The sequence below is a fragment of the Mus pahari genome, chromosome 5, assembly GCF_900095145.1.
Source record: "Mus pahari chromosome 5, PAHARI_EIJ_v1.1, whole genome shotgun sequence".
Classification (NCBI taxonomy): Eukaryota; Metazoa; Chordata; class Mammalia; order Rodentia; family Muridae; genus Mus; species Mus pahari.
In genome coordinates, this window is record NC_034594.1 from 113,293,790 (window position 1) to 113,308,989 (window position 15,200).

The 15,200-nt window shown below is 39.3% G+C and overlaps 1 protein-coding gene across 1 annotated transcript in view; it reads left to right on the plus strand.

Moving 5' to 3' along the window:
• Dennd1b (DENN domain containing 1B) overlaps nucleotides 1-15,200 on the plus strand; it is a 204,527-nt gene that overhangs the window by 156,773 nt on the left and 32,554 nt on the right. Inside the window, exons 16-17 of the mRNA XM_021198568.2 lie at nucleotides 8,305-8,395; nucleotides 14,255-14,295. Coding sequence (XP_021054227.1) covers nucleotides 8,305-8,395; nucleotides 14,255-14,295 — 132 coding nt within the window. The remainder of the gene's footprint in view (nucleotides 1-8,304; nucleotides 8,396-14,254; nucleotides 14,296-15,200) is intronic.

A 15,200-nucleotide genomic window follows, 5' to 3' on the forward strand; every position in this document is an offset into this window, starting at 1 on the left:
TTTTTTTTTTTTTTAGATTTTTTCAGTTTCATGGAGTATGTACTGATTCTTTGGATTTCCTTGGTGTCTGTTATGCCCCCCCCCCTTTGTTTCTGAGTTTGTTAATTTGGATATTCTCTTATTCTCTTTCTGTCTTTTAGGTAGTTTGGATAAGGGTTTGTCTTTCTTGATGATTTTCTCAAAAAAAACAACTCTTTGTTTCAACACTTTTCTTCATTGTTCCCTATTTTATTTCATCCCTCAGTTTGATTATTTCTTGTCATCTACCTCTCTTGGGTGTACTTATTTCTTTCTGTTCTAGAGCTTACAGATATGCTGTTAAGTTGTTAGTATGAGATATCTCTAATTTTTTTAATGTAGGCACTTAATACTATAAACTCTCCTCTTAGTACCATTTTGATTGTGTCTCATAGGTATGGGTATGATGTGTATTCATCTTCATTGTATTCTAGAAGTCTTTCATGTTTTTCCTTTATTTCTGTCTTGACCCACTTTTGATCAGTAGAGAGTTGTTCAGTTTCTATGAGTTGTAAGTTTTCAGTTGTTGATATCGAGCTTCAGTGCGTGACAGTCTGACACGATGCAGAAAAACTATTTCAATTTTCTTGTATTTGTTAAACCTTGCTTTGTGTTCAAGTATGTGGTCAATTATCGAGGATGTTCTATGATATGCAGAGGAGAAGGTATATTCTTCTGTGTTTGGATGAAATGTTCCCTAAATATCCATTAGGTCTGTTTGGTTTATAGCATGTTAGCTCCAGTATTTCCCTGTTTAGGTTTTGTCTGGATGACCCGACTCTTGGTGAATATATGGTATATTGACATTTCGAGGTATCACTGTGTAAATGTCAATATATGATTTAAGCTGTAGTACTGTTTGTTTTACAGAAATGTGGGCCCTTGTGCTTGGGGCATAAATGTTAAGAATTGAAATGTCATCTAAGTGGATTTATTTTTCTTATTATATGACAAGCTTCCCTAAGGTTGAGAGCACATCTGATTACAATGTTTTCCTGGAGTTTCCTGCACAGAATCCTGCCTATGGTCAGTGCTAACTAAGTCAGAGGAAAATTTATAACACTTTTTTACATACATAGGGAATTCATATCTAAAATATTCATAAACTACTATGTTAATCACAATAAAGGATAAATGGTGATTCTTTGATTAGTAAGGAAGATTACTACTTCAACAAAGAAAACTTTAGTATTTTCTAAGGAGAACAAAATCACAGATAATGTGCACTAAATAAATATATAAATAATTGCATTCTGGGAAAAGTTTTGGCCATCAAACCCCAAGAAAATAGTCATTCTATTTTTTCTATCAAATTGTTATTATTGGGAAAACATCCATTTAAAGTATTTATCTCTTTGGAATATTTATTTCTTTTCATTCTTTTTTGTCTACAGTGTAGTTGAAGCCTAATGTTTCAAGTTCCTCTATAGAACAAAAAGACTTTAATTTTTTTTCTCTTCAGCTCTTACATTTGCCAAATATTTTTGCTCTAGCCATAATGAGATAGATGGCATGTATTCTGTGACAGTTATTTCATGTCTTCATTCTTCTGCATCTAAACTATAATAGAGGACTAAAATATTGAGTTATGACATAAGTAAATAAAAATGAGCTTTGTTAAAACTGACTTTATAGTAGGTGCTTTTTGAATGTCTCTTTTAATCTGTCTTACTATTCAAGGTAACCATATATAACTTGGCTCCACATCTGAACTTATAAAGCCAACTCCAGTGGTTAGACAACTTGGGGGTAGTCTAGGCTGTGAGTTGTATACAGTAGGTCTTTATTCTCATTCTAAGAATAGCCTACTGACGAAATAATGCCTGTGTGCTTATTATGTCTCTTCTGCTCTAAGTATCCTCCCCCTGGCTGGCATTCCATAGCTTAGTCTTTAGACTTACTAGTGTCTCCTTCTTGTTTGGGCCTCCTGTCCTTTCAGAATCCCTTTCTTCTTAGGATCTTTGGACCTGTGCCATATAACATTTCTTCTTTTGTTTGACTTTTTTGAGTTATAGACTCTTTAATGATATGGATGATGGTTTATGTCTTAAGTACTTCTATTTCCTAATATGTATTTAATACGTATTTAGTAATAATGAACAAATTAAAAACAGTGGAGCAACTATCTACTATATGGAATGGGCCTAAAAAGTATTGTGACAATTTTAGTATCTCAAAAATCTGAAGTTGAATATAATAAAATTAATCAAAACTTGTATTATAAATTAGGGGATATCTGCAGTTTCTTGTTCTGTGTAGAAATGAAAAATCTGCAAGATTCTTAGTTCACTGTTTAACCCCTTTTCCCTGACGTGGTAAGCTTTTGGATAAAAGGAATGGGTCAGAAGCCAAATATGTTCCTTTGATGTTAACTAGGGATTTGGGGAGATGTTTAAAAAGCTTTTAACCTAAACAATAAATTGCTCTAACTCTCCAGTTTTCTTATTGACCTCTGTCATGATGGCTCTTCTTTTGCAGCTAAGAGCAACACTTGCATGACCAGCCTCGATGGCTCCCGACTCTTGCAGCATTGGGTGGCACCGTTCATGCAGCCCACAGTATTAAAAGGAATAAAGCAGCAAATGAGGCAAAGGGGCACACCACTTGGGTGCAGAAGAATTCACAGGACAGTAGCATAGCAGGAGAAAAGATGCACTTTGAGTTCAAGTAGCACTCAAATGGCTGTCAGTCCTCCTTCATCAGAGTTCTAGAGAGTCTGCAAAACAGGCACATTATTGAATCTTATCTTCTTTTTTTTTTTTTTTTTTTTTTTTTTTTTTTTTTTTTTCGAAACAGGGTTTCTCTGTATAGCCCTGGCTGTCTTGGAGCTCACTTTGTAGACCAGGCTGGCCTCGAAATCAGAAATCTGCCTGCCTCTGCCTCCCGAGTGCTAGGATTAAAGGCGTGCGCCACCGCCCGGCAGAATCTTATCTTTAAACTTGCCAATTCAGACCTGCCTTCAAACCTCAGTGTCGTGAAGTCTCATTAACAAGGTAGAGACAGCTACTATGCCTTCTCTCCCTTTTCCTCCATTCTATAGTATATATGAATAACCCCTGTAAGACATCCCTGCTCTGGATGCGATATCTTAGAGAGCAAAGTAGGGATGAACTGCCTTCATTCCTAAGGGGGAGAGAAGGGATTGAGGCAACAAAATAAATATGTAGAGCTCTAAGTTGTAAGTATGTAGAGAAATGAACAGAGCAGGACAAGACAGGAGAAATAGTACTGGCAGAGGCAATGGTATATACACATGTCTACATACACACCCCTGTCTCTACCTGCATCACATAAAATGGTACAGTCTGAGCATAAGCAGGGCCCTCCTGTGGGGTAACCAAGACAGAGCCCCAGAGAGATTTATGCTGTTTGTACACTGGAATTGAGAACTAATCCAATGGGGAACAGACAGTGGGACAGAATGATACTTCTGTTTAGATGAGGAGGCCAGACAATATTTCAAAAGCCTTACTATTAAAAAGATAATCATATGCTTTCTGAGAAGGGGAGAAGCTAGACAGGTGCCAGTGTCACTTAAATGACCTTGGCAGGATTGTGGCTAAAAATGTTCTTACTAAAATGGTGTTTCAGAAACGCTAAATTCAACATGTTTATTAGATAGTCAAGTAAGATATTGGGTAGGCAAACAGATAAACAAGGCACAGGAGAAAATTGGACTGGAGATAAAGAACCAGGGTTCCTCAGCGGATAGAATAGCAGTGTTTTTATAGCCAAGGTCAGAGCAGGGGAGAGTAGGCAGGAACTGTGGGAGGGAGAGTGGTCCAGCAGTGAGGTGGGGCAGAAATCGGGGAGAACTTGGCAAGTGAAGAATTTCAAGGGGGCTAAACTGTCAGTGCTCATGGTGTTAATCAAATAACAGAGGCCTTGCTGGTGTGGAGGTGGAGATGGTGATTAAAGGCCTGAGGGAGAGGACATGGAGGCCAGCCTGCCAGCTCCTCTGCCTTTCTGTAAGGAGCTTCAGAAGTGGACTTAGGGAGGTGAGATCAGGGGATAAAATAACAACCCTTCTCCTCTCCTGAGTATACTTCTTTCTCCATTCGATCGTATTTCTTTTTGGTGAAATTAGGAAGCAAAATCATCTGCCTAGACTCCAGGGAGCGGGAAATGTCTGGACATTGAAGTATAAAGAAGAGAATAATTACTAAGTCATCTCTTCACACTTTTAGTATGTATTTTTCTCTTTTCTCCTTTATTGAAAATAGATGTACCTGGTTTCTCCTCCCTCTCCTACAGTTCTCCCTCTGGATACCTTTCTGAGACAGAGAGAGAAGGGGGGTGGGGGGGGAGGACACTGCAGGGCAGGGCAGGGACAGAGACAGAGACAAACCAGGTCTGGCATGGGCATTTGAAATCTCAAAGCCCACCCCTAGTCACACACTTCTTCTAACAAGGCCACACCTCTTAATCCTTCTAATCCTATCAAAGAGTTTTATACCCTGGAGATTATACATTCAAGCCATTCTTATTCAAACTACAACCCTTGCTAAATAACTGCACCACTTACTGCTATCCCTAACACAGTGATTTTTAAGAGTTTTTTTCCCTCCCAAAATGAAATACTATACTTTAAATATCAAAATCATTAAATCTAATTATTGACATCCCAATTTTGATAGGTGAATGAAAATTAAATATTTCTGTCCTGTGTAGACCATAAAGGCAATGGAAAGTTCATAATGACTTATTTTGGATTTTTAGATTTATTCTGGAAATACACCAAAGTGGGGGAATTCAGTAAAGGAAAGCACACATTTACCTCTTAGTGCTTGTCAGCTGATCCCTCATTTCAACTGTAATCTGGGAATCTGACCAGAACAGTACATTCAAAATACACTTGGGGGCATGGGGAAGAAGGCTGCCATGATGTATAGTTTCTAAAATGTATTACATTTTCCAATTAATTGTATATTTAATTGCATTTTCCCTCCCTTCTTCTCCCTCCAAACCTTCCCAGATACCTACCTACCTTGTTCTTTTGCGAATTTATGGCCACTTTTTTTCCTTTTGGATTTTTAAGAATAGTACTATTTGCTGAAGTGGCTTTTTTTACATTAAGTCAGTTTCCTATAAAACAACTGTGCGAAGATTAGAAATGTTTAGACAGATTTTAGTGATACCAGGATCAAAAGAAGAGCAAGAAACTCTTTGCTGCTTGAGAATGTTTATCTCATAAACTGCATCACTATGTTATGCCATACGGGTTAACAAAATCTATTTCTTGCCACTATTGAAGATGTACAATAGAAGTAGTTCCTCATCTTATATATAATCTCACTTGTCTTGAGAACTGTGTGTAGTGCATCTGTCAGTTTGTATGCATGTGTGAGTATACTTGTCTGTCTGTATGCATGTTTGTGGAGACTAGAGGACAACTTCAGATGTTGTTCCTCAAAACCCAGCTTCTTTTGATGATGCTGTTGTTGGTAGCAATAGCAGTGGTAATGGGTGTGTATGTGTGTGAATTTTAAAAACGTTTTTCTCACCAGCTATCTCCTCAACACCCTGCCAGTTTATCATTTTATAATTTTTTTTTTTATTTTAGAGTTCAGTGTGCCATCTTTCAAATTGTATTACAAATCTACTCATTGCTTATCTGAGGCTATATCTATCACTACTGCTGACAGCAGCACTTGTTATTACTAGCAGTAAAGAAGAAAACTGATTTAAAACTGTTTTTCAGCTATCTGAAAATAACATGTTTGCTAAATGAAGTAGTCACTATAACTCAAACAATATATTATGAGCTCATTTTTTCAACAGATATCAGTTCGGTTTTGGTTGGTTGATTGGTTTTTGGTGTTTTGGTTTTTATGGGGTTGTGTGTGTGTGTGTGTGTGTGTGTCTGTGGGGGCGGCAGGGCTTGTTTTACTTCAAAATTGTATGCAGCTTTATCTAAAACTGTTTGGTCTCTTACACACTCTGAATGGTTGCAGAGATACCACAGTGGGGTAGCTACAAGCCAGGTCGGTTTGGGAAAAAATAATTTAAAAGGAAAAGCAGTTATTGAAATAGACATTGTTAAAATAGTTAAGAGAACTTGGTGTTCAGCTTTCCCCTCCATTAATACCCTTTTCCAGATATCTATACCTGGTGTCAATATATGTATATCTGCATTTATAATCTATATGTGTATTTGAAAACATCACTTATTCTGTGTACATTGAGAAGTGTCTGATTCTCACTGACAGGATGTTTGCAAAATCAGTGATAGCACATGACATTTTATCAAGTGATTAATTTTTGTGGGCCCAACTCACTAGTTACATAAACTAGTTACTCATGCTTAGAACTGCACAATCCCTAGATAGGTTTGGGATTTATCCCCCCCCCCCTTTTGACTCAAACTATTCCACTCATTTAATAAAATGAATGGATTATGTTCCCTAAACAAAAAGGAAAACCTTTTAAAAAGTCTTAAACTCTTAATCTTTTAGAACAAATTAAGTCCCTTAAAAGGATGGCTTAGTTTGTCCTCTTTGCAAGTAATATATTGCTTTAAATTTATTATTTTCCTTTCACCTGATATTTTAAAAAATGATTCTTAGCCCATGGAATTACATCTCTTTAATTTGATTTATACTGCTGTGTTAAAACATGTGCAAGTGAAATTTTACATGTCTTTAACTGTCTTATTTTCAAGTTAATCACTTACTGTATACAGAGAAGACACCAACATCATATTACTGACTTTGATCTCTAGTTAAAATGTTGATATGGTATAGCAATGTAATTATTTACCTTTAAAGTCAAGTAAAAATGTATGGCCTTTAACATCGTCTAAGCCTTCTTTATCCCTTCAGCTGCGTTCCATTTAAACTGTGTGTCTGGGACCAAGCAGAGGAAGACTACGTGTTACAACTAGCACTAAACCACAGCAGTAGTTAAGACTGTGTGCCAGACATTTGTGCCCTGCCCTGGTGTTGAAGACCACTGTTCTCACTCCCAGCTTTGCTCTGTTGTCTGTGGTTCATGTGTAGAGTTGGGGCTTCTTGGGCTTTTTGCCATACTCTTTGGCATGTCCATTACTGTCATTTTTGTTCACCTCGTGTTTGGGCAGTCATGTTGGTGAGACTTTATGGGTGGAGCTTCTAATATTCCTAGGAGACACAGTCCCAGAGCAAACTCGCTGATCCTCTTGCTCTTATCATCTTTCTGCCCTCTGTTCTGCAACATTCCCTGAGCTTTAGGTGTGGGAGTACTTTGTAGATTTATCCATGGGGACTGGGCTCCACAACTCTGCACTTTGTTTGTAGTTTTCTGTCATGATCTCCATCTGTTGAAAAGAGAGCTTTCCTTTATGAGAACTGAGGACTCTCCTCACCTGTGATTATAAGGACAGATATTTACTGATTGTTGTTAGGAATTATGCTGGCTTAGTAAATCCGTGGTTGTAGGCTCTCTTCCAGTTTCCATGCTACTGGCACTGGTGGGTACCTAGGTTCCCAGTACTAGGTACAGTTTCCCTTCTCTTAAGTAAGTCTTAACACTTTGAGAGCCGTTGTTTACATGGGGTGTGTGCCACTTCTGCCCCCTTAGGGTTATTGTGCCATGCTTATTGTTGATGTGGTCCTAGCTGGCTTAGACTGGTTGCCTCTCCCCTCAGGAAGTTTCCATGGTGCCTTCTCATACTATAAGAGCTAGTTCTCAGGGTGGAGGCATTCCTGTTAATTGTTGTTTGTTTTAAAAGTTTTTAATAGCCCTTGGAATGATTTTTATCATTTTCATTAATTTATTTACTTATTCATTTTACATCCCAGTATCAGCCCCACCTCTCCTCCCAGTGCCCCTCCCATAGATCCTCCCACCACTCCCCTCTCCTCCTCCTCTGAGAAGGGGAAACCCCCTGGGTATCACCACCCCAGCACATCAGTCACTGCAGAACTAAGCACATCAGGTTGACCCTGTTCTTTAAGCACATGGTGTCTTAGTTGCATAAGCTGTATGTTTGGGGAGTCTCTGACAGCCCTGGCCAACAATTTAAGAAAAGGCTTCTGTTGGTATTAGAGTTTTTTTCTAGGTGTTTAGTTCTTGAATTAAACATTATCAGTTGGGAAGAAAAAAGTTTATTAAAACTATATATGTATATCTATGCAGAGAATTATATGTAGTATGTGGTTTTCTTTTCGGTAAATTGTTAATAAAAATGGTTCCTGTGGTTGTTTTTGACATCGCTACTTTACCCATTCCCCTCATTTTTCTCTACTTACAAGTAATTTTTAATGTTATAAAAATGAAAAATTAACATTTGAAACTTTTAAATTTCAGTTTATTGATGGTCGCCTGGCAAAGCTTAATGCAGGAAGAGGTTTCTCTGATATTTTCGAAGAAGAGATCACTTCGGGTGGCTTCTGTGGAGGTAGGATACTCTCGGGAGCAATTACCTAGATATCTGACTTTTGTGTTTGTCTCTGATATATGCCTTCTTTTTTTGGAAGATAATTTTGTAATTATATTTATGTACACAAAACTTAGTGCACATGTAGTCCGGTTTAGTGGTGAGTTCCTTAGCTTTTGCCTTTTCCCACTTGGCAATGCAAGCCAAAGACATAGGACCCAGGACGTAGCCTCACCAGTGGCGGCGGATCTCATTGTATCTGTCATTGTAATTGGTCCTAATAGCTTCCACCAGCTTATCAGAGCACCCTTGTCTTTCGAGTTAACCTGTGTGAAGACAACAGTGGTGGATATCTTCCTGTGGACCAGGAGCACCAGCCTGGCCATTTCCTTGATGATGCAGTAGGGCACCCCATCTTTCAACACAGGGAAGGCAGGAAAACCACCAGCTCAATGGGGTCTATGTCATGGTCAATCATCACCAACTGAGCCTTCTTGTTCTCCACCAAGGTGCTGACTGTATTGACCCCTGCTCAGAGGCCAGGTGGTCTCTTAGTTGGTACGTCCCCTTTAACAGCAGCTTTCTTCTTACCACGGGCCAGTAGCCTTTGCTTCTCCTGCTTTGTCTCTGGTCTGTACTTATGGGCAAGCTTAAGCAGCTGAGTAGCTGTTGCCCTGTCTAGGGCCTGGGTGAACTGGTTAATGGCAGGAGGTACTTTGAGCCACTTATAGAGGATGGCTCTTGCCACTGCAGCCTGATGTAGCGGGGCCATTTGACGAAGCGTGTTTGATCTCCTTTGGCTGGATGTCCTGCCCAATGCCGAAGTTTTGGGACCTTTTCTCAAACAAAGGACTGACCACCTTTTTGGCCTCCTGTTTATTGATGACAGTGGGGGCCGCCCCCCCTTTTCCCTTTGGCCTTCTTTCTTTTGGACATCTTGCTCTGCTGGAGGAGAGAGCGATAACTGTTTTTATAAACAATTATTTCCTCCTAAACACACACTGTTTTATGTAGAATTCTCATCTCATATGAGTTTTGCTATGGGCTTATTTTTGTGAGATTAATTTTCAAAGCAGGAAGGTTGTGTCATAAATTAGTAGATATTGGCTCTAATAATCTCTTAGTATTGTTGAAAATAACAGAAAACCAAGTAATTTATAACCTTTACCCATTTCTCACCTAATGGTAGCTTCTGCTAGAATGTGATGGGTGCTTGCTGTCTGAGTGAGTTTGGAACTGAGACTGGTTGAAATAGTGCAGTGTAGTGCAGCTGAAAATGCCGGAATGCCTGTGTGCATGCTGCCGGCTTCCGTAAGTGGTAAGTGAGAATCTGTACAATTCGTGGTCTACAGACTGCAGTAGGATTAGAAAAGTTTTAACTTTCCCATTCCCAAACTAGACTATCTTCCGAATGTGAGTCTCCAGTGCTGTATTGTGTAGGCAGGCAGTGAGTTCTGAGCTGGCCTGCTGTCAGCTGATGTCCTGCTGTGCAGTCCTGGCATGCAGCGTCCTCCAGAGTCTCAGTGATTCTTCCAAGGAGGATTGCTGAGTGCACACTGTGACTGCTCTGTATGCTGTGAGCACCACGTGGACAACATACCTGCCCTCGCTGTCTCGCTGTGTTCGTTTTGACCTCTTTGTTGGTTTGCCTTGATAGGCAGGGTTTTAGTCATTTGAGTAGTTACTAAAATTGAGAAGATAAAAAGAAATAAGTACATATCTGCAAGTTTCACACTTTACTTTCATTCTTAAACACTACCTAGTGTCTGCCATAAAGCATAGAAGTAAGTGGGTGAAGATACTTTCCTCAAAGAAGAGCCGATGAACTTGGCAGCCATAGGACTTCACCTAGTAGAAGTGCAGCACCTCAGGAGATACACTAGCTTGGGAAAGTTAGTTTGTCTGACTCAGCAAGGGAGCTCCATGGGTCCATTCAGCTCCCATCCCGCTCACTCAAACTCGCTTGCTCATGGGCAGAAATCCAGCTTCAATGGGACATTTGTGTTAAAATGACGCCTTTTACTTTTCAAACCAGACAAGCAAAATATTGTCAGCTTATGGACACATTGCTTGAGGCGTCTACGCAGTATTTACATAACTGCTGTCTCATTATCTTTATGACCCGTGGGGCTGGTAGCTTTTGTAGAATTGAAGATGACATCTTGTGACAGTAATGGGGGAGAGCTATTATGATCCTTTTATACACTTAAGTTCTGTAATAACTGCTAGTCCAGAAACCACAGAAAGAAAGAGAGATGAAGGCACATAAGAATAGCTAATTCATTTTATTTTTATTATGTATTCACTAAAAATAGCAGTGTTATAGTGAATATGATGGATATTTATATTCTATCATAAAAGGATATGAGGGTTGGTCCGTATCTGACTTAGAGTGCTCTACTTAATTCCAGCTATTTATTTTAACTAAAATTTCCAACTCCCATGTTCTAATCTGAGGGAGCAAATGCTTGACCAAAAGAACAACCCGTTTCCATAGTTATCAATTTCAGTGAATAAGAAGGTATTTTTAAAAATTATGCCAGTCAAGTGCTAATTTTATTTGTATTTTACATTGTCTTAGAAATACATAGATTGTTTTTAGAAAAAAAAATGTGTGATTCATGAAGATTTGAAATGGAAAAGAAAATAGGAGTTCTTTTATTATTATTATTTTTTAAATTTGGTTACTATTTTGTTTAGGAAGGACATTGTACCCCTTTATAAGGCGACTCCACTTAAACTGTTTACATTTATGTATATTTGGGAATCATCTATGATAGTAGGTCTCCCTGTGGTACTTTGAGAAGTGGTTAGTGTTGCTCATTCTCCCTGTGCCCCCTTCTCTACCTCGCTCTCCTACTCATCCCCCACTTAACCCAGCCTGCCCACTACTCCCCACCCCCTCCTTACTGCTTTCCTTCTAACCCCTTCCTTCCTTGATATCCAACTCCCCCAGCCCCCATTTTCCTGACTTGTATTCTTTTCAGAGCCCCAACTCTGAGCACCCCCTTTCCTTTAGAAAGTAATCTTTTTTGAAACTAGGAGGAGGGAGTCCCTGGATAACTTGATCTGTTCTGTTCTGTTACTAAGCAGTCCTAGGGGTGGCATTTTGGCATTGAAGAAACAATGAATCAGGATTTATAATACCTGATTCTTAATTTTTGTTGACTGCTAGTCATCTATTGGTTGACCCTGCACTCTAGAAGTCCAGAGCACAACCAGAAACCTTGTCTTTCTCATTGGCACTGCCTGTTTTGCGCACTTTTACAGTAGGGAAATGCAGAGCATTTACAGTAGATGAAAACATCTTATAACCTATAAAAGCTGAATATGAACTTATACCTCATAATTTCAAGTAAGACATTTGAGTTCCTCCTATAACATGCTATGTTTATCATGACTGTTTCTATGTTGTTAATATATTAGTATTTTTTTCTGAGTTGACAATTATTCTTGAACCTTAAGTTATTATCATACTGTTCTGTTTTTCTTCTGCTTTCTAAAATTCATTTTGGAAAAATAAACACCACACATTATAATAGTAAATAATGTATAACCCCTAGTGGATAATTTCTGTGCAGTCATATGTGAGGAAGAAGTAGAAGGCACATGACCTGATGAGGGTGTGTGCACACCTGGGATTCCACACCTGGAGCTGGGAGCCTGGGGACTTGAGGCCAACGGCCAGTCTCAGTTTACAGTGAGTTGGAGACCAGCTTGGGCTAGAAAAGACACTATCCCAAAAAGTTTTTTTTTTTTAAATGTAAAGAATAACCTAGATGAAAGATGAGATTTGATTGGTAATAAATTAAAATGTATGTGAAAAATAAATCGATAGGATAACTTGAATGTTTTTTATCATTTTGCGAAGGAAATATGCACCTGAATCTTTGGGGATGAAGTCATAATGGTTTTGACCCTGGATTTTCTTGTTTAATAAAAAGGAGAAAGTTCTGCAAAAAATCTTTGTTACAGTGAAGTTGTTTCTTGGCTTTTAAGTGAGGGAAAGATTTGAAGGATAAAAATTAATTTAGAACCAAACACTTTCAGTGCCCAACTCTTGTTAATATTTCAGAAATAGCAAGAAACTCCTAGGCCGAGGTCACAGTACCAATTATGAGCTGACTACTATGTCAGACAGGCTCCTATTGTAGCACTGGTTCATAGTAGCAAGTATTTACATCAGTTACCAATTGTGCATATGTCTGCATGCGTGTGTGTGTGTAAGTGTGTGTGTGTGTGTGTGTGTATGTGTGTGTGTGTGTGTGTGTGTGTGTGTGCATGCGTGCGCACGGGAGCTGTGCATGCATGCCATTGCATGTGTGTAGGTTAGTGGGCAACTTGCAAGATTTGGCTTTCACCCACTATGTGTGGGTTCTGGGGCCCAAAGTCAGCTCATTAGTCTTAGTTCTGAGCAGGCTAATGCCTTTAACATTCTTGCTCGTCCTGCTATATTTTCTTTCATAAAACAAAGATACAACTGCATAAAAAGATACATGCTGTATTTTGTGGGGTCCTTTGTGCAACAGTAATTGTGTAGCCATTGAAACTTTATTCTTAATGATGATCTTTTTCCTGTTTTGGAGATTATGCATCATAAAAGTTAAGAAAGTAGTTTAAAATTTAACTGAAATCAGTTGGTTTTGAAGACTATGTCAGATGTGTGTTTATTTTTGTTTTCTAGGGGGAGGGTTATTAGCTTAAGTGTATGAGAGTTTTTGCAACATGTGTGTATGTGCACCACATTCATTGTTCCCTTAGAGGCCAGAAGAGTGTTAGATCCCTGGATCCAGAGTCACCAACAGTTGTGAGTTAACAGGTGGGTGCTGGGAATTGATCCTGGGTCTTCTTCAGGAGCAAGTGTCATTAACTGCTGAGCCTTCTCTTCAGCAGCAGATATGTTTTCTTTTGGCAAATAATATCATTTCATTGACTAAATAGATATTTATAAGTGAGCATGTTTATTAACAAGAGTTTTGGTGCACATTTGTGTATCTCTGGGCTCTAGGTAGGTACCATACATCTGGACAAGAGGCCAAAGGACAACCTTAGACATTCGTTATCCCTCGCTCTCCATATACTGTAGTTTTTGAGACAGCGTCTCAGTGGCCTGTGTCTCTCTGAGGAATGTGCTCATGTCTCCCATCCTAGCACTAGGATGACATGTGTGTGCCACCACACCTGGCTTCTTTTCTCAAGTCCTGTTTCACAGCAAGTGTTGTACCCCTGGGCCTCCTCCTCAGCCGGCACTGTCAGATTCTGTTAGAAGGAATTCTGGTAGACGAGCTCATTCATAACCCTGGCATCCTTTCCTCCTATTTCCTCCCAGCCATATGGTTTTACTTTTAGAAAGTTAGACTATTTTTAGACATAAAAGTGTCATTTAGTCACAGTAAGATACAAGCCCTATTAGTATACATTGCTATTTAAAAATTACGAAACCATTTTTTTGTCCTCATGGTTTTCTGCATTTCCCAATTTCCTGTTTCCCTTGATTCTTCTCCAACACTTGAAATGTTTTAAGTGAACCTAACTGTATAAAACAAACATTTTTTTAAAACAATAGACATAAAACTTTGAAAAAATATTTTTTAGATGTATAGGCATGTTGAATTTCAATAGGCTATATATTCCATTGCAAGGCAAATATTTAAATGAGAGAATCTAGGGAAGCCTTAGGTTCATGTGTGAATGAAGAACAGTGCTATTGTTGTGAGTTCTGATGGCCTGGTGAACTCACTCTCAGGACCGGGTCCTGGTTTCACAACAGGCCAGGAAAGGGGCCTGCTGGGCTGCTGTGCATGCTGCCTCTGGGTGAGCTGTGCTTCTGGTTTTACCTTTTAGTGGCTATCCCTGGCATCTAATTTTTATATGTTCCAGGGAGCCCGAGGTCATATCAGCAGTGGGTGTATACAGTCAAGGTAAGCTTATGCCTTCTGTTTCTCCCCCTTTCACTCTAGAAAGTTCAGAGAAATGTTGAAAAAAAATATTCTGGCTATACTTAACACTGTTTAATTTGAAATGTGTATATTTTATCACACTAAGTATTTTTTGTTTATACTTTGTTGATTATATAAAGGGAATTTAAAATGAAAGTGTTTACTTTAGACATAAAAGTCTTACTCAAAGACAACATTTGCCTGCAGACTGTATTATAGGTCACAGCCCCATGTGCTGCTTAGGTTCTGACAATGTGGTACTTTCCGGAAGAGAGAACTTCAGTTGAGGACATGCATCTATCATATTGGCCTGTGAGAATGGCTGTGTGATATTGTCTTGATTAATGATTGATGGGCCAGCCCACAGTGGGCAGTACCACCCTGGGCAAGTGGTCCTGAGAGGTGTAAAAAAGGCAGCTGACTAGGAGCGTGGAAGGAGGCCAGTGAGCCACGCTCCTCCATTCAGGTTCCTGCTTGAGTGCCTGCCCTAGCTTCCACTGATGATGGACTCTGACCTGGGTGATGTAATAAATCCTTTTCTCTTGAAGGGGAGTTTCATCAGTGTCATAGCAACAGAAAGCAAGCAAAGGCCTAGGGTACAGTAGTCGGGTCTGATGAAGACTTTGTTGGATAACAGTGTTCTGTTAGTATGATGTGTTCTAGTGAGGGAAATTGCCCACAGATGAAGTTTTTATTGCCCAGCATCAAACCATCTGATCCCCTGTCCCGCGCTACCTTCCCGCCAGCAAGAAATGACGCGGCACACAAACAGGATCCTTCTACAGCAACGCTTTAATGCTCTTGAGAGGGAGAGCATAAGCTTCCAACAGGCAAAGGGCGAAGAGAAGAGAGGGGAGAAGAGAAGAGAGAGAAGAGAAAGGGGAAAA